Source organism: Periplaneta americana, chromosome 12, assembly GCF_040183065.1.
Source record: "Periplaneta americana isolate PAMFEO1 chromosome 12, P.americana_PAMFEO1_priV1, whole genome shotgun sequence".
Lineage (NCBI taxonomy): Eukaryota > Metazoa > Arthropoda > Insecta > Blattodea > Blattidae > Periplaneta > Periplaneta americana.
This window is the reverse complement of record NC_091128.1, coordinates 109,608,258-109,635,926: the sequence shown is the minus strand read 5'-3', so window position 1 is coordinate 109,635,926 and position 27,669 is coordinate 109,608,258. Positions and strand designations below refer to the sequence as shown.

At 35.3% G+C, this 27,669-nt stretch overlaps 1 protein-coding gene across 1 annotated transcript; it reads left to right on the top strand.

The window, feature by feature from the left end:
- Nucleotides 1–21,205: 21,205 nt before the first annotated feature.
- Nucleotides 21,206–26,365, top strand: LOC138710066 (uncharacterized). The gene is made up of 2 exons (XM_069840709.1): nucleotides 21,206–21,297; nucleotides 25,500–26,365. Exons 1-2 carry the CDS (start codon nucleotides 21,256–21,258, stop codon nucleotides 26,106–26,108), a joined length of 651 nt encoding a protein of 216 aa, XP_069696810.1. The 5' UTR covers nucleotides 21,206–21,255; the 3' UTR covers nucleotides 26,109–26,365.
- The last annotated feature ends 1,304 nt before the right edge of the window (nucleotides 26,366–27,669 follow it).

Sequence of the window (27,669 nt, the reverse complement as noted above, 5' to 3'; positions counted from 1 at the left end):
AGTCTGCCACTATGAGCGAAAAAAAAAAATGCATTGGTGTAATTCATACTTCACAATCATCAATGAAGGAATAAATGTTGGAGAAAATTATTTTAATATGTAATAGTTATTATAATCAACAATATTAGTAAGCAACGCGAAATAAATATGGAATGAAAATAAAATTTCAACCGGTCTGAAATCGGTGAAGATTGCCACGTCATTTTTTCCGTACAGTTGGTACCATACCTCATTTTCTTCAGACGTGGAGAGACGTGAGCGATTCAGAATGTCGGAGAAGAAACCTCCTCAAAGTGGTGATAAGGTAATAACATTATTTGAGTATTTTTTACTTTAAAAATAGTAACAAAATTGAATACAGTAGTGGTGGTGATAGTGATGTTAAAATTACTATTGTTATTATTCTGGTACCGTTCTAAATTAGTGGCTCAGACTCGAGCATTAAGAAAACTAGGTTTATGCTAATTCGTAAAAAAAAGCTGATTAATATAGAAGTCTTTCTATTTAAACATAATATTGTACAGATATTTTGTTTGATAGACTTACAAAATAATACTTTTTCTGAGTCTGAAATTCCATTCAGAAGTAACACAGACACTACCTTTATTCGCTCTGCAATCGAAGTGTATTTATAAAAAATTAATACATTTTACATCATATTCTATGTTGATTCGATATCTGTTTTTAGACTTCGCGATTTTAAATACTGGTTATTTTTTTTTCCAATGAAAACAAGTGTAAATCACGTAGAAGATATTGCACCTACGCAGCCATTTTGCTTATGTCAGCCATTTTAACTGAAATCGAAGATTCTTTCGGCAAATTGTTAACGTTAGCGAATGAGTATTAAGAAAATACAGTGCAATGTAACATCCACTCTGTTATAGAAATTTCGTTAAACTAATTCTGTAAAGGGTTACCGCGAGGAATATTATCAGATTATATTTAAAGCCTGAATAACTTATACATGCAAAAGTGTACTAAGGGCGACAGCCATTAGAGTCTAGCACAAGAATGTACACCGTCAAAACGGTGATGTATGTTTCTTACTTAGGATTTTCTGTTTCTTGCCTCACTGGTGGGTGGACACAGTCATAAAGCTATAGAGAGTTCGTAATTTAAAAAAATACCATTAGGTATATAGGCGTCTTCTTAGCGAACATCCCCATTTTTTAGGTCCATATAACTAAAATAAAATTACGAGTATTTACAGTATACTTATTTTCTAACGTATATAAAATAACCGAAGGAAATGTATTCCATTTATGACGTTATTAGAAATACAAATAAACTAATATATTATTTAGTTTATAGCCTATTTAAAGTAATTTTAGTTACAGAATTTAGATTTAGACCTACTTCGGTTATTTTATATAAGTTAGAAAATACGCAAATAACTTAAGACTATTTTAGTTATAATTCATAGAGGTGGGAAGTACGCTAAAAAAGACGCCTATATATCTACTCGTATATTGTGTACAATACTCATTATGGAATAACATAGAAAGGAAGCTCTTTACTCTTTAATTTATATGTATGTTTATGTTGTATATCTTTCACAGATACTAAGTTATTGGCATTGAACGATGTTACACGCCAGCGTGACTTACATTATTTAGTGTCTAGTGCGGACATTTAAATAAATGTTATTCAACTTTAAACAACAATTGAAGGGTGAAAAGTTGAGAACTGATAATGTAGGCCTATATGTAAATTACAGTAACAGATAGGGGCACAGAAATAGAAAATTATATAAACCAGGTGGCCCTTTAACGTCGACTTTGAAACAAATATCGGAAACCATTCAAACAGTACAGTAAGAAAGGTTGTCTATATTGAAGGGGAGAAATATTTACGAAATTAACTAGATGTCGCTAGTTCAGAGACATAGGCTAATTATTGTTGTTTAATCACATGTCCGAAGACAGGCTTAAACCGTATAAGTGACACCAATAAGACATCATTCATGAGGCAACTAAGCCAGGAGATAATAGAGTAGGGTGGCCAGTTCCTTTTCCCTTCACTAAGTTATTTAGATTAAAAGATAACGACTTCACTGTATTTATATTCAAATTATGATGTTATTTTATCTGATTGGCTAGTTTCGATGTTATTTCCATCATCTTCTGAATTCTAGTGGCTTCCAACTCTATCTCTTGGTTTCCTGTTACCATGACAGGAAACCAGAAGATAGCGCTGGAATTCAATCGAATTGAGACGAGATGGGAATAACATCGAAACTAACCAATAAGGTAAAATAGCAAAATATTAAAAATAATATTAACACAGTGAAACTGTTATTCATTTAATCTAAATAATTTAATAGTTCATCGGTAATTATATAGGCCCAAGCTTTAAAAGTATGTACTTAAGAATGAAGAATTAATAAAGGAAACTGGAAACTATATTTTATGTACAGTAATTGAATTTTCAAAATATTATATTATAATGTTATTATAATGACAGTGTAGGCCTATTCTTCGTTTGTAAACGGAGCAGCAACATCAGCCATCTTATTGCAAAGTGAAGGTCCGCTGTTATAGCACAGTCTAGTATATACAGTCACGAAGCTTAATACGTAGTAAAAATGCATCCATAGATAGTTGCTAACCACTAGGATCGCTAATATCGCCTCATTACAGACAATGCGAAATAGTACCGGCACAGTCTATTGTTCCTAGCACCCTCACAACTCAAGCTTCGTGAATGTAGGCCTATATACTAGACTGTAGTTATAGTAACTGAGCAGAAACAAAGCAGAAACGAAATGAATTGAGCGAGTTCACAACTCTTGTACTTAAAGTTTCGTCCACTAGAAGAACATTTCATCAAACGCTTTGCATTGTTATTGAAATGATCCTCGTTCTCAACCTCAATACGCCTTTGAGTTCGACATCTGTTTAGCATATATATGGTATTCACGAAAGAAAGCATATTTCAACAGCTGCCGGCGCGTAGGGGTCACTTTGTATTTTATCAGCATCCAGTAAACTGAATTGCAAGATAAATTATGATATTGGATAAACATTAAACATTTTGAGTAATTAGAAATAATAAAAAAAAATGAACTTAATTTTGTTACTCCAGCTTCTTAAATTGAATATCAATAGAAATACAACCCTTGTCTGGAAATGTAAATGAGTAGGCAAGGAATTAAGATAATGTTCTGATCAGAGTTTAAGAAACTATACGAAAATAAGCCTGATGCGTGAAGATTGATGGTAGGGCCTAATGATTGTTATTAACATTATAATATTTATTTCCTTTGCTTACAGTTTACATTGTAAAATAACTTCACATTCGTATTGAAATGAAAGATGATAACTATTGTCAGGAATTTAGTCTCTACGCCGGTTTCGACTCCATGCCCAACTCCTGACTCCACCAGATGGTAGGTGTAGACCAATCGTTATCTCGTGAAATCTACCTACGCGTGAAGGGAAGCAGAAAGTATAACTAAGTATAGACTGAGAAGCTTCCCCCCCCCCCTACTCGCTACGCTTCTACTCGCAGCCAGATAGCTTCCTTACCCCCACCATAAGGGTCTTACTGTAAGCTACGACACACATGCATTTGGTTTCACGAGATAACGAGATACAGTACTTTACTTCGCCATGCTTGTGCAATGTAGTTAATAACATTTTAGTTATTATATTGCCCTTTTATATTCGCTCTATGAATGCCAGCTTGGTATTTATCTTTTATATTAATGTTACTTATTGCTATTAACGTAACCTCTCGTTTCGTTTTCTATGTTTTTTTTTACTTGCCCATTATATGAACTGTAAAAAGCTTCATTTCAATATTTTTCTGAAATACACGTTTTTAATCATCCTTCTTATAGAAATTGCGGTTTTCAACTCGCTGTCTATATGTGCACAGCCAGTTCCTAAATTATGTAAGCCTATTTCAAGAAATTTTATTCATATTCAGTATCTACGAGGGACACAATTGAGAATGATACATATGATATGCATTTTTAAATAAAAGTAATATATTAATATTTTTAACAATACTACAGAATGGCATTTTATTTGAAATTATATAAGGTAAAGCTATTAATAAAATAATGGCGTGGACAGTACGTTCCCAAAAAATATCTGCGTCAGAGACATTAATTTTTTACACAGTTCAGAGTCCAAATAGCCGCATTGGTAGCTCAGTTGGTAGTGCGCTGGCTTACGGTGAATTCTATTAGTCAGTTATACAACGACGCTGTATCAACTACTAGATTATTTAGCATCGGTGGAGTTGGTGATATCGTTACGATATTTGGCGAGATGAGTCGAACCCACGCACCAGCGCAACTCTGGATCAGTAGGCAAACGCGTCACCAACTGAGCTACACCGGGTCCTGTGGCCTGGCTGGGAAAATAAGGACTGAAAATATATCTATGAGGACGACAGGACACCAACAGAGGCATGGCAGATCATGGGCCGGTTTAGTCGGACATCACAATCGTGACGCAACTCTTTCAATTACGGGTGCAAAAATATCCTATTAGAATAAATTACTTAAGAATACCACATGCCCCGCCCGACAGCCTAACCACCTCTAAACCTCTGTACTTTTAAAATATATATTCACAAATTATTTTGTAAAATCACAGTAGATATATCGCAAATTGTGAAAGTTTCTGTACTTCATTGGCCGGCGTATTGTATGTAGTGCTCATCGTCATGAAGAGAATTATTCTTGGGGATGATTCGATACTGTAAAACTTGTTTTTTTTTTCTTTTTTTCAGAAAAAGACTGTTGGTTACTCCTTGAGAAACAGTAGAAGAGCCTCATCTCCTCCGCATCTTCAAACACCCCCTGCGGGTAAAAAGGAAGGGAGAAAACTTGGACGTGGTGACGACAGCTGTAGCCATTCTGACGTAGACCTTCCAGTCCGTGACAGCAGTGTCGGAGACGTTGCAAGTCCTTCAACACCGGCATCCAATATTGAGATTGCAAGTCCTTCAACACCGGCATCCAATATGGAGAACAGCTCTGCGTCCCGCAACACATCATCACCAGATAACACTGGTTCCACTGCTTCTTCTAAAGAAACAACCAATACTACTGACACTGAGAATTTGGCACGGCAAGATGAAGATCAACCACAGAGTACTTCTGAGACGCCTAATGAAGCTGGGCCGTCAAATCCCAGCAGAACCGTTAGAGCTAACAACGTACCACAGAGAATCCTTCTGCCTCCTGCTCTAATTGCAGTGCCAAATTTTTTGCAGAACGCAGCGCAAGGGGGTGGCTTAATTTTACTACCTCAGCATAACAACGTACCTTCTCATGGCCACTATGGTTGGAATGCTGCTGGAAACATCCCTCTCTTTGGTGCTCCACCGCCGCCCACAGTCACTCGCTATGACTTGGCACCAAATATGATGATTATAATCATCGACTTTCCGCACCAGCAGTTGGTTTTGCATACAACTCCAGAGGCCACACGATTAGATATTTTTCCCAGATATCCTCGAAACCAGAATAGCGAGTTCCAACAAAATGCTAATTTGTAAGAGATATATTGTAGTACATTTACACAAACTTAACGGAACACCAGCCCAATGTAACGGGACCCACTCTCATATTAACCTAACAATTTGAAAGCTTAAAATCAAATCTTCCATCCAGTGCACAAAATTAAATAAGGAAAGCAAGGAAATCAACGTTTTTACATCAATTGCACAGACCCAGAAACAAAATTTGGTTCACCTGAATTTTCCAAGTTCCAGTTATAACATAACATACAGTGCCTACCGAGCATGCGCAGTATGTTATAACTGGAACTTGGAAAATTCAAGTGGCCCAAATTTTGTTTCTGAGTCTGTACTATTAATATAGACAAAATCTCAATTCAAACTTAAAAAAAGCTCGCTTTTGATATTGATATAAATTTAAAGATCGTATTTGAATTGTAAGACATTAAATTGGCAATGTAATAATACATCCTGATAGATATTATCTCACTTCTTATTTGTAAATGATAAGGATTGGATGTTCCTTGGTATATACAGCTCTTGACGTACGAATTTTCGTTTAGCATGCTACTAAAGTTCAACATCGGCCAATTTCTATATCAGTTACGAATACATTAAGTTTATGTGTATATTATCTATTTCGATGTATATAAAATTACATTTTTGAATCCATTCTTATATTGAGTTAAATTTGTGTAAATAGACATTATGAATTTCTTGTTCAGATATGTTCATGTGTCAATTTCTCTACAAAAACTGAACTCGTAGTAAGTATAGTATGGAAGTAAGATATGCGTATGCAAATGGTGTTTGATTTTGATATATTTTACATTCTAGTTTGCATACATGAACTGAAATTTGTGAACGGTTACAATCTTACATCATAGTCATTATAGCCTAGATTTACATAAACTGGAGAAGGATAAGAGATAGTAAGTAAGTACAGTATACAAGTAAGATATGCGTATGCAAATTATGTTTCTTTTGATATATTTTACGTTCTAGTTTACATACATGAATTGAAATTTGTGAATGGTTACAATCTTACATCATAGTCATTATAGCCTAGATTTACATAAACTGGAGAAGGGTAAGAGATAGTAAATAAGTAGGTACAGTATACAAGTAAGATATGTGTATTTGTTTTTATTTCTGAAACATGTCTTGCATAAAATTAAAGTATTTCCCCTTTAAATTAAGATGTTATATCGGACACACGTGCAATTTGTGATGTAAAGAAATACCAAGCACAATTTAAAGCAATAGGTGTAGGTAATATTAAAGGGATCATATATTTTCTTTGCACTTAAAGTAACATTTTAATACATTTCCTTTGGCGATTCAATCAATCCTTTTGAGAATAAAGTTGTAGGTAATAGTTAAAATATAATCGATGAAAAGTAGCAGTGATGAAAATGAAGGAATAAGTCAGAAACTTTGTTTTTTATTATCTAAATTTTAATGTTCATTATAATAACGAATAAGATTTACATAATATTTTAAAGTTTCATAAACTGCACAAATTTAGGTAACTATTAACAATATCTCATCCGAAGACGTACACACGTAAAAAGTGCAAACAATATTATATGTGGTTAGAAGCTTACTGATGTATTAGTCAATATTTTATTAATTTTAATATATGTTTCAAATAATGTGCGAGACATAACATACTGTAAATTATCAGATTTGTTTAGAAATTTTCCGAACGTAACTGCTGTTATTTTTATTGTGTAATGCAATAAATGTGAACTTAAATAAAAAATAACAGTAAAATGTGAAGCTAAAGGACTTATTTGACATATTTTCATCAGAAAGTAAATACTGCATGTTTAGATAAATTATACCTACCTTCCATCAAATCCACCTACCCATATCCTATATTCCAATAACTTAAGTTCATAATATACAAATAATACATTTAAATTTTCCGCACTTTTATTTTGCTAAGTACAAGCAGATAGTTTTACAAACGAACGTGCAGAGCAAGTAACAAAGTTGGATTCCTCATCAAATTTCGAATACGTGTAATTAAAATGCCTTATGCCCAAAAAAATCATAAAAGACTATATAACCAGATGCTGGAATGGCTATTGGATTCACAGCGCAAAGGGAGTTTTAACAAAACAGTAATACTTTCCAAAAATGTATTATAGGTTAGAATTTAAATCAAAACAACCAAGGTTTGTGTGAACACAATTTTTATCAGGCCATGGCAAATTTCACAGTTCTGTTATTTTGAGAAATTCAAAATCGCAACAAAGGATTCTATATCTATGTATGTTAAAAGTCATTACAAACTTTTAAACATTTGTTACTTGAGTGTCCTACATTTGAAATAAAAAGGTTTTTAATTAATTTGCAGGATATGAATATTGACCCCACCATCAGGTTTGAAGCATATAAAGGACAGTCTGAAGACGTACACGAGGAGAAACGAGCAATCTACATTCCAACCACCTCACATTATAAAGATAAATACCAACTTCACAATATCAGTGTCACGGGATTGATGTTTACAGCAAGAGAAACGATACCTAACTTCTCGTATCAATTCTGTAAGACCCTAGGTCTGCACAAATCTTTCCTAAATGAATTGGCCCTCTTCGTAATTCAAAAGTCAATAAAACTCTTACGGAATCACCTATGTTGTTTAGTCAACTGTCCGAAGACAGGTTTGAACCTCATAAGTGACACCAATAAAGCATCATTCCTGAGACAACTATGCCAGAAAATAATTGGGTAGAGCGGCCAGTTCCTTTTTCTCCTCCATCGCATACAATCGCCGATTAGCTACATATTCCACTAATCAGACTTCAGATGCATACAAACAATTGTTCTTTCTCTGATACATATCGTCAAGTGAGATGTAGACTACTGCCTAATAATAGATGTACATACCAGCCAGAACCTCAATCAGAGGTGGGAATCACCTATATGGACTCTAATTCAATGGACGAAAAAACTGATGAGCCATTATCATTTTTTTTCATTGTTTGTTTACTTGTTTGTCACTTTTCTTACTCTGTTAACTGCCGTTGTTTGTTTTTGTTTGTTTGTTTTCTCTTTGTTTGTTTACTTGTTTGTCAATTTTCCTACTCAACTTTCATTGTTTGTTTACTTGTTTGTCACTTTTCTTACTCTGTTAACTGCCGTTGTTTGTTTTTGTTTGTTTGTTTTCTCTTTGTTTGTTTACTTGTTTGTCAATTTTCCTACTCAACTTTCATTGTTTGTTTACTTGTTTGTCACTTTTCTTACTCTGTTATCTTTCTTTATTTGTTTGTTCTTTATTCTTTTGTAACCTATGCTTTCTATAATGGCAGCCTCTGATTTGAGGAAGCTTTGGTAAATAAATCAATTTATTAAGTTAATCACACCATTACAAGTTTTTCGAGAAAAATGTTGTTATCGAGATTTTATCCGGTATGTAAATTATGTTCATGCACATTTGTGAATGTAAAGTATAAATATTTAGTTGTTATTTTTCCCATATAGAGCCTAATTAACTTTATAACTTTAACATGGCTACGGCATGTAAAATAGGGTTCTTGTATCAATGGAGTAGCAATGAAATAAAAATAACAGATTAATGTTTACACCGACAGAAAACTACATATAAATAATTATTTAATTTAAATGGCACATTAATAAATAGGCTATTCTGGGCATTCGTCACGCTATGACTGCAACTTTTGTAACCATCATTGTAAAAATTCATCATTTGCATTGTGTCACAGTAATGAAATGAGTATTCCGACAAGTTGCAGACATCAACTAGGCATTGTGATAAGTTAATGCTTTTACATTTCCTTTTTAAAATCATGTTTCATTTTATTTTCTTCGTTACAAACGTCGGCGATAATCAAACACTGCAGCAGTACCTCCTCTACCGCCTCCGTTCAAGTCTAACGTTACAGAACTTTGCTGTCATTTCCGCTGGATATCAGCTGAAAGCATTAATAATAAAAACAACTTGGCTTAGTCTAAATTTTGCTTATTCCGTTTTAAATAATCTCATTTTCAAGTATAAAGAACATACTGCAATTAAATTGAATGACTATGCATGGCCCTACATTAATTTGGAACTGTGTTTTCCTTTGTAGTTCATACGATTTTCTGGCTAAAATTGAGCGAAAAGGGTTTGAGTTTCAGTAATGAATCTCAATTCTATTTGGATTGATTGTGTATATCTTGTATTTGCAATTTTAGATCATATGATTCTCTAGAGCAGTAGTTCCCAAACTTTTTGAAGGCGCGACCCAATTTTGGGCAACACTGTATATGCGACCCACATCTACTGAACTGGTAGAGTACTTAATCCCTGTAAAATAAAAAAAAAACGATAATTTTACACAAAATTAGTGGAAACCACACAAACAATGACCAAAATGGAAAAAAAAAAAACAAAAAAAAAAAAACATAGTGCAACAATTACGTGAAATATTACATGAAGATCATTCCTAGTAGCCTACTTTGTTGATGTTTTCCAAGACTATACAATTTGAACAGTACGAGTTTACAAGGTCAAGATAACAGTCAGGTATAAAATCAAAGGATTTATTAATAAACTTGACTTCTGGTCTACATCACTTGAAAGAAAGGAAAGTGATGCATTCCAGTGCATTAAAGAACTCGTGAAAAATTTAGTTACGTGTGATACAGCAAATACTGAGTTTGTTAAATTAGGTTTGCACAATTCTAAAACAACTGCTTTTTGAGTAGTTTCCGGGAGACACCCAAAACAATACGACAGTCACAAGTGGATACTAAATCCATTTTCAGACAGTTACGTTCTTCTTCTTCTTCTTCTTCTTCTTCTTCTTCTTCTGTCTCTTAGTTTAACCTCTCCCTTTTAGGTGCATTTGCACGACCCACGCCACCCGGGCCTTACAGGGCCGCGACCTGTCGGGAGAGGAATTAAGCTATGGATCACATACATACTTTTTTGACCACATAAGGACAAGGAGGGCCTCCCCGGATGAGGGATCAGCTCAATGCCAGGGCCACCTCCGATACAACACAAACATTTAAGACATTACACAGCATTCACTCACACACATATGAAAGGATTAAGGGAAGGATCGCCGTCCATGGCAGGACTTTCAAGAGGTACAATCCCGGCATTTGCCTGGAAATAACTGAGGAAACCATGGAAAACCTCAGTGAGGATTGCCGGCCCCTGGGATCGAACCCCGGACCTCCCGAATGCGAGGCCAGCCCTCTACCACGCCGCTAGCCCGCTCGGTCCAGTTACGTTCAACTAGCTGAAAAAGGGAAAAAATCATTTAAATATCTACGTACCTAATGGTGGAATGTTGAAACAAGACTTTTTCGCGAGCTTTCAAAAGAAGCTCTTAATTTTTTTTATAATATTTGTAACCTCATATTTATGCAAAATAAACTGTCATCAAAACAAAGACGAGAAAACGCACTGAACTTGAAAGTGACATTACTCTGTGTGTATATCGAATACAGATTCTAGATTTGAGAGATACTTTCTGAAAAGCAAGCACATTTGTCGCATTAATAACATTATTTTTAACTTTAATATGTAACTACTGATATATTGAATGTTTTTTTTTTTAAGTTTCTGAAACACAGTAAGTTTACGTTAATAAGGCGTTTTTTGTTTTATTTTGGAAGTCATCTCGCGACTACTCTCAGATCTTTACACGAACCTCTTGGGGGGGGGGGGTCGAGACCCCCAGTTTGGGAACCACTGTCCTAGAGTAATGCAAATTATACGGCCAAATAGTACCGTTATATTTGTGAATGCTTGGAGTTGAATAAGAATTGTTACAATTGATGGGGTGAGAGGCAAAGGGATATAAGTGCACTTAAGTTATTTCTTAGAAAATGTGGTTGACAGTACTTAAGCTTTTGTAAATTCCGTGACATTTTTTTATAACAATTTTAATATGTGATGTGGTTAACAGAAAATATATTCCTTTGCCACTAAAATGTTAGATACTTTAGCTTGTCCTGGATGCACTTAATTCATGTTCTTATAAATGTCACTTGTACCCCTTTGCTTCTGACGCCCTCAATTATTATTATAGTATATTGCGACACAAGGAAGGTAAGTTAATTTTAACAAAATCCAGGAAAAGTCAGAAAAGAATCAGTGAGCAGCATTTTTCAGCGAATTGCATCAGAAAAAATAATTCTAGACGTTTACTGTCACTATGCAAGGAAGCCATATTCTACATAGAGAATCGGACCCGCGAAATTATAGCGGGTCGCCTAACTCCGTGGCGCAATGTACTTTACTTTTACAAAGAATTCTCTGCGTTTATCAAACATAGGCTAATTCCAAAGGATTACTTTGATTTTCCTACATGGCAAAGAATTTAAGGGAAGACGTCTGTTCAAATGCACTGTTATATTTAATTATTGGTCACAGATCCCACATTTTTTTAGCTAACGATTTGAAATTTGGTATGACTATTTAAAGTGAATTCATGTCTTTTGGATCTCAATAGCGATATCGTAACATTAGAGGAAGTCCAGTTACGAACCGACATAACCTAACCTGATATTACAGACGCTAAGGAACGTTTTCTTATAACTTGTTAGAGATATTGGGTCTAGAACTTTGTACACATTTGCCCTACGTTATATCTAGCAAATCCGTGTAGACAGGATTTTAAAATATAATTTAGTATTCTATCTGCATTTTAATATATATTATTAAAGTATATCAAATATTTACTAATTTACCTAAGTAAATTAGGCCTACTTTAAATTGACACACAAAACAATCTGTCAACTAGAAAATTCATAATCTATTATTCAATACTAGAGAGGTAGGCAAAATCTCATTACCTCAACTAATGTTTTAGAAAATGTTCCTTAATTATAGTAAATTGTAACTTCCAAAAAATAAACCGTAAAGTTTAAGATTATAAAGAAGAATATATGGCATCATCAAATTTAATATTTATTTTGGAGAACTTCCGAATGGAATTTCGAAATAAAATTCTAGCAGCCTAATCTTTAAACATCAGCGAATAAAATGAAAATAAAATTAAAAAAAGTCGAAAGTTTGACCATTTTCATTGACATCACCTCCAAAGAGTTTAAAGAGATTAAAAATACAACCTCAAATATTCTCATGACTTATTGTAGGGAAAAACCTGTACTTTGCTTTTTCTGCACCATGAAAGATTAAATGAATTTTTTAAACATAACCTCAAAGATTATAATGATAATTAGAATTACGTATTGTATTAAATGTACTTTATTTTTCCAAACATCATCATCAACGTCAAGAATTTGTTGCTTCTGATCCGTTCCGAATCCAAATGTGTACAACAATTTTTCCTGATTTTGTTCATTTGGAATTTGTGAGTAGGGCCTAAAATTAAAGTTCACCCTTAATTAAATGGACACCAGTCACTCAAGAGGTAGACCTATGGTTCCACCTTACAACCTTAGGGCGAGGATTTTCTATCGGGGGTCTCTCCCTTAGCCTTTAGTACATCCAAGCTCTACCTTACAAGGCAGCAAGGTTGCCCTCACCTAGTTTAGCCTAAAGACGTTATATAGTTTCCGGTGTGCCCTACGAGACATAGATGAGAGTTGTAAGCTCTTGGGAACCAATCTTTTCGATCACCAACATACAGAGATGTGACCATCGAGATAGAGAGAGACACTATCCCAAACTAATTTACCAAATCGTTTTTCAAACATAACCTCAACGATAATTATCGTTATTTATTACATCAAGTGATCTCATTATGCGGTGTCGTATATTTTATTTCCCAAGAAATTCAGTTTGTTTTTCATTAATACGTAAAACCTCAAAGATTCACAATAGCCTATTTATTACAGCGGGTGGCCTAACTGTGCGGCGCAGTACACTTTAACTTTCCTTCATTGCTAAGAATTAAATGCGTTTTTCAAACATAACCTCAATTACAATTATCATTATTTATTACATCAAGTGGCCTAAATACGAGGTGACGTGTAGGCCTACTTTATTTTCCCGTACATCGCAAGAAAATCAATTTTTTGTTTGGCTTAACGGTGTGTACTTTAATATTCGGCATTAACCCATATGAACCCAATTCTGTAGACCAATTTACAGACAGAGTCGTTGCCCAGGGTGCACCATAGGAGGCTGGTCTACGCTATACCCGTGATGAGATGATGATGATGATTTTTTATTTTAGTTGGTTATTTAACGACGTTGTATCAACTACTAGGTTATTTAGCGTCGATGAGATTGGTGATAGCGAGATGATATTTGGCGAGATGAGGCCGAGGATTCGCCATAGATTACCTTGCATTCACATTACGGTTGGGGAAAACCTCGGAAAAAAACCAACCAGGTAATCAGCCCAAGTGGGGATCGAACCCGCGCGAGAACGTAACTCCAGACCGGCAGGCAAACGCCTTAACCGAATGAGCCACGCCGGTGGCTGATGATGATGATGATGATGATGATGATGATGATGATGATGATGATGATGATGATGATGATTTATTGGGATGCCACGATGGAACCGAAGTTCCCACAGAATACCCTTGTGTCATCTGGACCATGGGTTTACCCAACACAAGTCCAAATGGGGAGTGTGCTGGGGACCGATCACCAGTCAATATAACTTAACCTCAAATATTTACACTATTGTAGTGGTTCGTTTGAATGGCTACTTATAGCGTAATTTACCCTTCCCGTATCGTTAAGTATTAAATACGTTTTTCAAACATAATCTCAATGATAATTATCATTATTTATTTTATTATGTCAAGTGGCCCAACTACGCAATATCTTGTACTTCATTTCTCCATACATCATAAACAATTATTTGTTCAACACATCGTAACCGCAAAGATTTACACTAATATAGCCGGTGTCCTAGCTGCGCGGCGCTTCGCTAAGGATTAAACATGTTTTTCACCTATAACCTGAAAGTTTATAAAAAATATTTGTAAGATAAAGAAATCTACTATATACGCCATGAATGCGCTTCCAGGGCATAGAGGAAGGGTACACTGGGAAAAACAATGAATGTCACACTGTAAAGAGTGATGTTAACATCTAATTCAATAGATTACTACAAACTTTAGTATCCTTTTGTTAAGTTTATTTATACACTCTACTTAAGGGGTTAGGTATAGCTCACAGCAATAAAATTTTGGAAATATTCAACATTTTTTATCCATTACTGTACATTGTAAAATAATGAAAATTGGTATGTGTAAAACACTGTCTTTCTGCTATATAAAAAAAATATTTTTACGGTTAAAAAATTATTTACATTGTTTTCTTTTTTTTTTTTTTTTTCGAAATTCTGTTCACTGTGAAATGGTGAAGGGTTTCTCACATAACTCAAAAACTACCCAACATTCTGTGATGAAATTTTTATATGTATTTATACATATCATATCTACAATATGATGCAAGATCACTCCTATACCTTTGGTAGATTGTCTGATAAAAAATCATTTAAAAATGGTCAAATATCAGTATTTTCTTCTAATACAAAATAAAAAAAAATATTATTTATTAAGGAATGTAGTTGAAAGAGCATGGTATTGTAAATATAAGTTTCGGCAATAAAATAAAAGTGAGAGAACATGAAAAAGTTAACAAAAGTTAATATTTTAGTCGGTATAGTTTATAAACATACAACCCATGCCCTCCACTCCTTATATTTATCATTCTTGTCATTCAGTACTTCCATTAGTTAGCGCTAAGGGTCTTTAATCCTCTTAACCACCACTTACAAAACAGCGGGGGGTTTAAAAGCTGCATTGTCTAGTCCTTGTAACTTTTCTTGCATTTCGAGTCTTGTCAACCTGGCTTAATAGAGGGAAACGCTTCATCACTGCACATTGAACTGCCACCATTTTTAATTAAAAAATAATAATAATCAGTATTTTTTTTTAAATCGTAAAAATATATATATTTTTTTTCATATAGCAGAAGGGCAGTGTTTTACACATACAAATTTTCATTATTGTACAAGATACAGTAATGGAGGAAAAAATGTTGAATATTTTCAAAAAATTTATTCCTGTAAACTCTACCTAACCCCTTAACATCTATGGTCATATCACATGTATAGGATCTTTTGGATAGGCTATATCAGTAGGCCGTGGACTATTGTTAAGTTTCTATTTTTATTGTTGTGTGTTGTAGATTGCTTGTGTTCATGTAAATGATTTAGATTTTATTTCAATGTTTATTATATTGGTTATTAAGGCGGTAATGAATCATGGTATGTAAATTTCCAATCCGGCATTTGTCTTTGTGGCTGCGGGAAACTAGAAAAATCCCCAGTCAGATTGGCCGGCCACGGGGTTTGAATCCGGGACCTCCCAAATGCGAGTCTCAAATGTAACTGTCTGAGCCACTTCGCTCGGTTAAACCACAGTCTAGTATATACAGTCACGAAGCTCAATACATAGGGAATATGCATCCATAGATAGTTGCTAACCACTAGGATCGCTACTATCACCTTATCACAGACAATGCGAAATAGTACCGGCACAGTCTATTGTTCCTAGTACTCTCACAACTCAAGCTTCGTGACTGTATATACTAGACTGTGGTTAAATTTTAATATTGATCTTATCAGAACTGGTAAAAATGAGAATTATTACCATGGATACATTTATCTTTTCCTTAATTTTCAATAGAATCAACCATATATTTTGCAGTAATATACTGAATTAGATCATTAGCTCACCCTTAACAAAACTGTGACATTAATTGTTTTTCCCCTGTACCCTTCATATGCAAATCAGTGGTAAACTGTCGTTTGAAATGTATAGAGAACGATGGTTGACAATTTAAGCAATGCGGCTAGCCTTAAAAATAAAAATAAGATGCATTATTAGCCTATAGGTCTATTCATGAAAGCTAGATTACCTCAGTAAGTGCTCATTTTCGAAGTAGCGACTTTTTCCGCATCCAGTATAATACATCATATTATAACAACTACATTACATTATAATAAAATATGAATTATCATCCTGTGGTTAGCAGGTTGCCATTGGACAGGAGATTCGCATGTTCTTGAAATCGGTAGAGAGTGATGCATTTCAAGGCGATAAAATCGTTAGTATGACTTACTTTGGATGTGAAGAAAAGATAAGGAGCCTAATATATTTACGGCACATAAAAGAGCGCTGTCCCTGAGTCAGAGAACTCCAGGTAAAATTTACCAACCATATTTGCCCACATCAAAGACATTAACTATGCCAGGAGCATGATGGACCGTTATAGGTGACTATGTATTTTCAGTACTCCATAAACCCATAGTTTGTGTTGTATTGCAATTTATTGTACAATTAAAATATATAGGAAAATATTTGAGGCAAAGAGGTATGAAGTTACAGGAGAATTGAGAAGTTACACAACGCTGAACTGCTGCATTGTATTCTTCACCTAACATAATTATTAGAAACCTTAAATCTAGACGTTTGAGATGGACAGGGCACGTAGCACGTATTGGTGAACCCAGAAATAAACGTAGAGTGTTAGCTGGAAGACCTGAGGGAAAAAGACCTTTGGGGAGGCCGAGACGTAGATGGGAGGATAATATTAAAATGGATTTGAGGGAGGTGGGATATAATGGTAGGGACTGGATTAATCTTGCTCAGGATAGGGACCAATGACTGGCTTATGTGAGGGTGGCAATGAACCTGCGGGTTCCTTAAAAGCGATATGTAAGTAAATATTATTATACTGTACACACTGGGAATATAAAATAAATTTACATCTTTGAAAGAGAGCATTAACATGTTTTCAAGTGTCAGAATATAGCCAAATACTTCAAGTTATCTCACACGGTTATGGTTCGATGTGAATTCCATTGGTAATGCGATAATATGTAGGAAATTCTGTACGGAAATATTACATTGGATTGAAGGCAATGAAGCAATTCTGGTTTCCGTAATTTTAAGTGACGATAGCACGTTTAATGTCGCTGATAAAGTCAGCACCCACAAATGCAGGAACGAAAGTTCACTTGCCTTCCTGAAACATGTTAGCAACAGATCAATTGTGAGTGTGTCTTGGGCCTTCTGCAAAGTTAAAGTATACGAGATGACCATTACCGGTAAATTTTGTTCCCATGCATTTAATATTAAGATCTTATTGTTGCTAATGTTTGAAATTGTTGATTTGGAAATGCCAAACTTCTGCAATTTTCCTACAACTAACACCATAACGCAAATGATCAATAATTTCTTTCTTCCTGTCAATGGTTAATTTCATCAACTTACGTTCAATCATATATTGAGGCACTATACAAAATGCACAAACTGACTCTCAGGTAAACACCTCAACAGAGGCTGATTTCCACACTGCAAGTCTACTGAAATAATTTCGCATCATAATTCCCATTTACTCAATACTCATATTTAGCCACAGTACAGTCACAAAAAGGACGAAGTAGCTAATCCCAGTTGCTTTACTATACAAAGAAACTCCCCTCATTTCACTGTGCTAATGGTCCTTGTAAAACACAAGGGTTCAATGAAACTTAACTCTAAACAGGTAGCACAAATACATAATATAATAAGAGAATCGTTCAAGATAGAACTGTAAGAAGTGTCCAGCTTCCAGGATTGAGGAGTGTTCAACAGAGAAGATATATTGGACATCCGGTTCCAAGAAAATATATCCAATATAATGAGGTGTCTAACATACAGAGGTGTCCAAATAAAGAGGTTTCACTGTAATTACAAGCTAGAATATGTTAAGCTAGAAATTATAATGTAGTTCTCAAGAATACATCGTCCTGAAATCCCACGGCACGGACAATTTCTGGAACTTTGGGAATAAATCCCTATTGTTTCATCGCTTTTCATTTGAAGTGTATGCGTATATCTGCTCTTTTTCCTTCGTAAAGCAGTGTTTTCATCTATGAAAATTATAAAAAATAAAACACGTTCAAGCTGGACAAACACATTTACAGTACGCATTAAAAGTAGGGGAGACTATTGTACCTTTAGAATAGTGTACCTTTGAACGTGTTTTGTTTTTTAATTTTTGCTGCTACCTAGAGGACTCATACTGAAGTAGATTGTAGAGAAACCCGCTAAGTAGCTCTGGTCGTAGTTTCAGTTTGATTTACTGCAAAGTGTGAGTTCCGTGGACAAAAAAAGTTTTTTTAGTACCAAAAGTAAACATTTCGTTCATTGACATATGTTTTCTAACACAAAACCAGATTGTATTTGTTAATATCTTTCAAGTACAGTGTGTTCCCTATCATCTGATGAGTAATAACATACTTTAATTTTCATGATTTATTCGAACCTCTAGTTTTGGCAACCATATTTGTTTAAAAGTGCATCCTCTTGTTGAACACAAAACATATTGTACCATGGAAGATGTTCCAAAGTACACGATGCTATCGGTTTTTGTTTTTCTTTTATTTTAAGATCATGTCACGAAGTAAGTCTGGAGTTAAGAGGCCCCCAATTGATACGGATGCCTTGAAGAAAGCTGTTGAAGCAGTTATTGCTCCTCCAGAAAATAAAATCTCAATCAGAGGAGCCTCCTCTGGTTTATGATGGCAAATACATTTTAAATATGATTATCAGTTTTTACATCTGTATTCCCACCTATATTCCATGTGTTCCAAATTACAAGAAGGTATGTTCCAAGGTACATGAACCTGTTGCACCTTTGAATAGATTACATATCCCTTTATTTTATTTTTTCCATCCTTAATAGATCTGTAAAACAGGAAAATACATACAGGAAGTTGTAAAGGAATCTTCATTAATTATTTCAAGCATTTTTTCATTTAAAAAATGTCATTTCCAAAATTTAAAAAAAAATAAAATAAAATGTGAAAAGTGTTTAAAAGTACAACAGCCTCTCCTATCTTGGTCCAACTGCACCCCAAATTTCGCCCAACCTGGCTATAGAATTATAGTGTCAAATTTCTCATTAAAATTATGTGAATCACAAGTAGATTTCTAATTTAATTCTTGTTACAGGGTATTTTCATCAGCGTATTATTGCAAATACTATTTCATAATTTCAAAGAATTAGTAATACACATTTTATTAAATACTAGGGTAAACTAGGGTCTGTTGGACAGTCGAGCATGTTGGACACTCTGTACTTTAACGTGTTACCTCGCCACTTGTGGGCACCACATTCTGCTAGAAATGAATGACGGAAGTAGCCACGAGTGGGGCTACTTCCGTCATTGATTTCTAGCAGAATGTAGTGCCCACAAGTGGCGAGGTAACACGTTAAAGTACAGAGTGTCCAACATGCTCGACTGTCCAACAGACCCTAGTTTACCCTATGTGTTTTTGGTAGCAATATCATACCTTACATGAGCTACAGCACATTAAAAGTTAGACAACACTGCATTTCTGTACAAATCACACGTGGCCTGCTGATGTTCCTGTTTCCCATTCATTTAATATAATTAGAGGACTAGGTATATACATTAAATAAAATATTATCAGATTTTGGGATGGAGATTTCAGCACAAAAATCAAAAGTAATGGCATTTTTGGGACAAGATCCAATCAGAAATAAGATAATACGCAATAACCAATGCCTAGAACAAGTACAAAATTTCAATTATCTGGGTTGTGAAATAAATTATCAAAATGAAAAAGATGAGAACAAGGAAATCACCAAATTTATACATAATTTTAGAAATAATAAATAATACATTAAAAGCCAAATTAGTACAAAAATCCACAAGAATAAAAATATATAATACTCTAGCATTACCCTCCCTTTTATACGGAAGTGAGATTTGGACATTAAGGGAAAGAGATATGAGCAGAATCAAAGCAACGGAAATGAAATTTCTCAGACGGACAGCAGGATATACTCTTTTAGATCGAAAAAGGAATGAAGAAATATTGGAACAATTAGGAGTAGAGTCAGTAGAAAAAATAAACAGATACAAACTAAATTGGCTACACCATGTAAAACAAATGGACAATTCAAGAATCCCCAAAATGATGATGCAATATCAACCCAGAGGACATCGACGGTTAGGAAGACCCTTTAGAAGACTGCTAGATGGGGCCGAACCAGGTCTACACAGGCCTAATTCGTGACGGATGATGATGATGTTTAATCAAATACTTTGCGAATAGTATGTTGCAATGTATGGGGACGAACCTTTTCAGGAATGAAGCATGTGAACAGTGAGCCCGATCAGCTAAATGCAGAACATCCTGGAAAGAACTGAAGAAAGGTTTAAAATATCCTAGGGTCTACGAAAAATATTGAGATGATTTACAGGTTTGGTTAAAATAAAAGTGAATAGATCTAAGTCTTACTAGGAGTACATTCCCTGGCAAGTAACAATAAGCTAGCCCTGAGCACGCATAAGGTCCTTGTTCTAAAGGGATTTCGTAGGCTTATCTTTATATTTAAATTCTATATTTAAATGCTTACAATTTATTTGTGACAGTTTAGTTTACGTGCCGAACGTTAATTAAGTTTTCAAGTATCTACATCACATTAGTAGACCCACAATTCAAATGGAATCATGGAAGTGACTACGTCGAATTTCCCGCAGTTATTTACGAAAATGGAATTTAATAGTCACGTAATTTTGGTATCAGGAATTTTATTATAAAATATATTTATTAGTGGCATGTGATTAAGAATTATTGGAGAAATAAATTACGCACACTATAGAATTTATAAATTATATTTAAAGTTTAAGTTTACTTCAGTAGGCCTATACTGAAGAAAAAAGTTCCACGAGTCACAGTTTGGCGTGAACTACCCTAGAGTAAGGAGTGGTACGTTTAACAGTCTTCGTGAATATGAGGCCTGCACAAGGAGGAGTATCAAGCACTGCTTATCAGGTAATCATAAAACATTAATTATAAAAATTGCTTTATTCCTGGCATTTCTTTATCCGTATGTTCCCGCTGAGAAAAATTCTCATTAAGTAAATTGTAACATCTACTCGTATGTTCGCATTGTCTGCACCTGAATGGTTTGAAACGCCATGTTTTTCTACTGCACGTAGGCTATGATTAATAATTTTCCATCACGTTCCTTAGCTATTAACATGTATTTCTTCATTTAATACAGTTTTATATTCTTCATTACGTATTTATTCACTTAAAATTAATTTTCTTACGCCCGCTATGACGCAATACCTATTATCGTCATTGCGTTGTCAGCCATTTTCTTATGAAATTCTCTAACAAACATAAGTAGATAAAATGACATTTATTGAGAAGTCGTAGGCATATTTACATTAAAGAACGAATAGAAATACGTAATAATTGACTGAAGACAATTTTGGTGTAAGAATATCGTTTATGCAACAAGGACATTTCTGTATAATTTTCCTACATGCCGTTCTCAGCTGTGTTGCGGGTAGTATTCTTCCGCTACGCAGAAATACGAACACGATAGATACGAGTAACTTGTAAGTCCTCCAGAGTCCCTTCGCATACAGACAATTCCAGAGTTTGTTGATGTTACATTATTATTACTAAAATAGATTGGTAATATTCATGCATTAGATAAAAGATTGTTGTGAGAGACGTAGGATGGACTATCGCCATTGTGGCAGTTAACATTTCTCTCTGTTGATGTACTTTAAACCTCGCGAAAGCTGCAGTGTTTGTGCCACGCCTATCTTATCCCTCAAACAGCTGACATAGTAATTTTGTAGCTTCTGACTTCTTCAAAATTTTCTTTTTTGGTATGAGCGTGTCCGCGATTTCTGCAGCTTGAAATCATAATCTAAACTATTTATGAAAACGTTTTTATTTAAAGATGATATTAGCAGTTTAAAAGTATTATTTTGACTAAGATAGTTTTGGAGACATATTCTATACAATATTTAGAACCATTTCACATGCTAAATAAAAATACAGACTTGAAACAAATATTCTCGCTACTATTCTGAACGTAAGGTTTGGGTTGTGACTTCAACATTAAATGAAGGGCTCAGAGCTATAGCGGGCCAAGCGGCATTTATTAAAAACGGAGAAAGCAAAGATTAAAGTTAAGTAAATATCATAATTTAATGTAGATTGACATATCATTTAGTTTTAATGTGCATACTTTATCTTACTTGCTATATGTTTCGTTAAATTATGATAATCACTTAATTTTAACTCTTGTTTTCTCCGTTTTTAATAAATGGCGCTTGGCTCACTATGGGTCTGAACCCTTCAAATGTTGTTGTTCATATCATGTCCCAGAAAAAATATTGAAACTTGTTGACAGAGGAGGATGATTTATTTTTGCTCGGTGAATCTTGCATTTTTTACTCGTTTAGTTTTTATACGAATGTTAAAAATGACGTGTAATCTGGCCATTTCTGGCCTTTTTGATAAGCCGGTTACTAAATTAGTTTCTAATTAAGTCGAACGCTATGTCTTAATGGGAGGCTGCGTTCGCCATCTTGTTTCCACGTCCTTTTCTTTATGCAGATTCGTACGCTATAGAAGCTAAACTTTTCGCTTATAGGTTTCCTATACGTAGGGACAACCGGCCGTTGATCAGGTCTTGTCATGTCGGTCGGCGTGGGCTGTAGATACGCTCCAACCTTAGCACAAAACATGTAGCCTAAACAATTCCGCCAGTATAGCTATCGCTTATGACATTATGACCTACGAGTAGCTGCCGTACTGCAGTTCCTGGAATAATGTGTTTCATTGGCGAGTGGTAAAGTAAAAGATCGAGTTTCAACGAACACGAAGAAAAAATTATTCCCTTTCATCGACCGGTCAAGCCACCGGCACAGCTGAGGTGTTTGAGCTCGACTCGAACGTGGGTTCAAATGCCTATCTAGAGACGAGATGTGATCACTACAAAAGCTAATTAGCTCAAAAAACCGTCCCAAATACCTCCCTCGGTAACAGTTCCGCACATTACACAAGACTCTATAGACGTAGGTACTGGAAAACAAAGCAACAACACCTTTAGCAAGACTTCAGGATTGTGTTAGCCGTCCCGAATCCCGACCTTCATGAACGTCAGTCCCTATATTTAATAATCAAAGCCTACTGTTATCAGTGGCGAAGATATTGTAAATACTGGGTAGGCTGAAAAAAATCTGCTTACTTTATACCTTTTTATTGGCTGCAGAAGTTCATCGGCTTTTCTATCAAAATATTTTTTTGTAACACAGAGTCCACAAGAAGATGATTACCACTCATTTTCACCTCCAAACAGAATATAGGTATAACTTATTTGTATCAAGCACCCTATTAGTCAATGATATTTATTATACCATGAAAATTGAAAATTGAGACGCTTATGTCATCTAGTCTGCTTTCAAAGTAATTGAAAGTTAGAATTTATAAAATAATTATAGGCCTATTACCTGTTGTTCTGTATGGTTGTGAAACTTGTAGTCTACTCTCATTTTGAGAGAGGAACAGAGGTTAAGGATGTTCGGAAATAAGGGGCTTACGAAAATATCGAGAATGCAGAAAGTTACACAACTCTTAAACTGCACGCATTGTATTCTTCACCTAACATAATTAGGATCATTAAATCCAGACGTTTGAAATGGTCAGGGAATGTAGCACGTATGAGTGAATCCAGAAATACTTATAAATTGTTAGTTGACAGACCTGAGGGGAAAAAAAAAACTTTTGGGGAGGCGAGACGTAGATGGGAGGATAATATTAAAATGGATTTGAGGAAAGTGGGATATGATGGTAGGGACTGGAATAATCATGCTCAGGATAGAGACCGATGGCGGACTTATATGAGGGCGTCAATGAACCTCCGGGTTCTCTAAAAGCTATTTTTAAGTAAGTAACTTAGCCAATTTGACTTATTTTTCGTCGTTTGTAGAAATCTTACATATTTTCTCATAATATTATTATTATTTTCTTCTTTCTCCCAAATATAATTAAAAAAATTAATTTTCCTAAAATAGTTCCCATACCCATTTCCGTCTGGCCGCTATATTTGAGGCATTCTATTGAATACCTAAAATTGTTTTCTTTTTTATAATATTGATTTTATACCATATATATACAGTGTATATATACCTATTATAAATAAACAGATATATACATATATATTTAATAAGTTATTTCCCCAGATCTCATTGGTATTAGTATGTACAATAGGCTAAGTGTGTACGAATGTATCTGAGGTGGGGGGAGCACTACTATCATGTACTACGAAGATCTTTACGTTTACCCTTCAACTAGGCGCATTCCCAACCCACATCGGCTGACTACACTAAGGTTCACTGAATATCCAGATTTCGAGCAGGCAACGCTAATCTTCCTTAAACCAGCCCTCTACTCCGTCGCTAACCGACTTTCGGCGAATGCTATGGAATGAAATTTTGTCGGAATGATAAGACTACTGATGTCTAAAATTGGGAAACAGGATAACTTGCAAAGATCGCCACAAGGATCACTAAACATTTCAAATGAAAAATCCCAGGTCTGACCGAAACCAGAATCGAACCGCTTTCGTGACAGCCCGAAGGTCTGACCACTTAGCTACTGCAAAGGTCTTATTTTCTTTCTGTATGAATGTATGTATGTAGCCTACGACTTACATGACTGATCACCGCCTTGCCATTCCCAATCCCGAAGCTAGCACATTGTGAGCATTCCTAAAATAGATCTCCTATGTACTCCTCTCTCTTAGGTTGTTGTGACCTATCTATCCTGAATTTATCCCGGTATCGTCCATCTTCCTTTACTCATAAGAAAAATATAACAAAAAAGCAATTTAAAATTCGACATTCTACTCGATCTACTACTTCCTCTTCCATATGTATTCTTCTCTTTATATTCTCGTTCCGGATGTTATCAATCCTAGAAAATAGGGCGCTTTGCCAAAAGTAGTCCATTTCTAATTCTCACAATTGTTTCTCTGTCCCTTTGCTTCGAAATCCTGAACTTATATTCTTAGCAGAGGTTTAGTTTTTAGTAATGTCTACCCTTTCAAAATATTTAGGCAGTCAATACATTGTGTTATATAAATGGATACAACTTGTCTAGGTAAACAATTAACTAGAAATATTTTAATAAATGCATTCTGAATTAGCGTCTGATTTTCCTTCCAGAATGTATATGCTTCACATGCTCGTGCCAGAGATGGAAATTCTTCAAGGTCTCCCTCATCTCAGTCGAGGGACTCTTTTATCACACAGCAGGGTCGTACTCTAGAAACCGAAGGACGACAAGGAAACAATCGCCGGCGGAGAAACGGCCTCCGTCGTGGCGTCTGGCGGCGTGGCGCCAACAGTCATGATGGAAATCTTCCTGTCTTCCAAAATGGCAACCCAAATCACGATGGCACACATGATGGAGCAAGGGGTGAATTCGGGGCAGGCGGAACCAGGCGTCCAGGTGGTCAACGTGCCAGGTCACGCCGCGGAAGACGCTGGCAGCACAGAGCTCCATCAAATTTCATGATGCTTTGCATGGTGCCTTTCCTCACGGGGGACGGCAACCTGGCATATTTTCCGATGCCAATGATCGTGCCAGTAATCTCTCTTCCTGAAAACTTACACTGCGACTTCGTCCCACAACCACCTTTCTTCACTTACATCCATGAGTCACCACAGAAAACGATCATTATCATTGACATGCCTTACGAACGCATCGTCGTTCACGCTTCTCCCGAGGTTACGTTCATGGACGTATACCCTGTAGTGCAGCCAACCAATTAACAGTTTTCATTTCTAATCGGGATAGATCCTCACCATAATACACATTTCTAAACCAGAGTCATTTAATTATCTTGGAGTCCAGCGTCAACAATTCTGAGTGCACTCGAAGACACTTTGTAATGATTCATATAATTTTCAGAGGTATAATGTGCAAGTTGGATTTCCTTGATAAGTAGAATAGTAAATGATGTATTTTCAAGTCAATTTTTGTACAGTTCTGTAATTTTTGGTATAATTAAATAAACAGCAAAAGTTGACATACAATTTATTCCAATAAAAACAGATTTATCCTTGCAGTATTTCTCACTTCTTTCACAAGATGTGATGCTTCAATTCTCTAACTATATTCAGGTCTACTACACATACTGTTCACTTCCATCAATATTAAATTCCTTTCCTTTTAACGTCTTCATCAGTATATAATACTTATAAAATCATACAGGAGTTCGTACAAGGCTGATCGAAGATAACTTTGCGACCTTAGCATCTCGTGAGAGATGGCAAGGTGAGTAGATTTCTCAACCGAGAAAGTGTTCAGTAGATCCAGTTCATATTCAGAAACACTAGGATGTTATGCTAGGTCAGATCTTATCGTTGAAAATGAACGTTCTCAAAGGAAGAGTTTTATAAAATAGTAGCATGAACAATTTCATTAACTCTAAAGTTAAGTTTCTATACTCTTGCGATTTGAAGATAGTAATACAAACTAACAATAGGTATGAGTAGTAGTAGTAATAGTAATAGCAGTAGTAGTGGTAGTAAGAAAAGAGATTTTTTTTTATTCTTTGACTTTCGCAGGTCAACCACTAGGGATTTCTTAGCCCGTCATAATATTCCTGATTGTTCCAGAATCTTCACTCCTATGTTGCAGTCATTCATATTGCTCAATGACAGGGTTCCAAAGATTTTGAAGTTTCCTCCACTTTAAGACTCCACATTCACGCATTAAGTGCTTTTCAGTTTCTGTGTGCTGTTCGCACAGTCTGCAAATAAAACATACTTGAAAGAATCTCACTGTAAAGGGGATTCCAAACTGATCTAAGTCAAAATGATAAGCTATGTGAAAAATGACAAAACAGAACAAACAAATTTGATACTCCTAGGGCCTGCATCCATGTATTATGAGTCCCTACCACCACAGCATGATGCGTCCTCACGATAGAGGAGACGGCTCCAGATATGGAGGGTAGCTGCGAATATACTGAATAAGCAGTTGCGGACAGTCGATAAGAGGTGGTCCTCCAGTTTGGGGGTTGGGCGAAGAGCTAATAATCCATCACAGTAAAAAAAAACAACTTGTTACGAAACCACAACATAAGCCTCGGAATGGGACTGATTCTCTGGCACGACCACAGCAAAGGAATAAGGTTTTGAGATTTGGTACTTGAAATGTTACTAGTCTATATAGAACAGGAAGGGTAACATTAGTAGCAAAAAAACTAGCTATATACAGAATAGACTTCATGGGAGTACAAGAGGTTAGGTTAGATGGGAATGGCATATCACAAATAGGAGATTACTTGTATTATGGGGAGGAAAACAATAAACACCAATTAAGAAC

Coding starts and splice junctions, on each gene's coding strand:
- LOC138710066 (XM_069840709.1), top strand. CDS start 21,256: ATGAGGCCTGCACAAGGAGGAGTATCAAGCACTGCTTATCAG. Junction 21,298..25,499: donor TATCAAGCACTGCTTATCAG/GTAATCATAAAA, acceptor TTTTCCTTCCAG/AATGTATATGCTTCACATGC.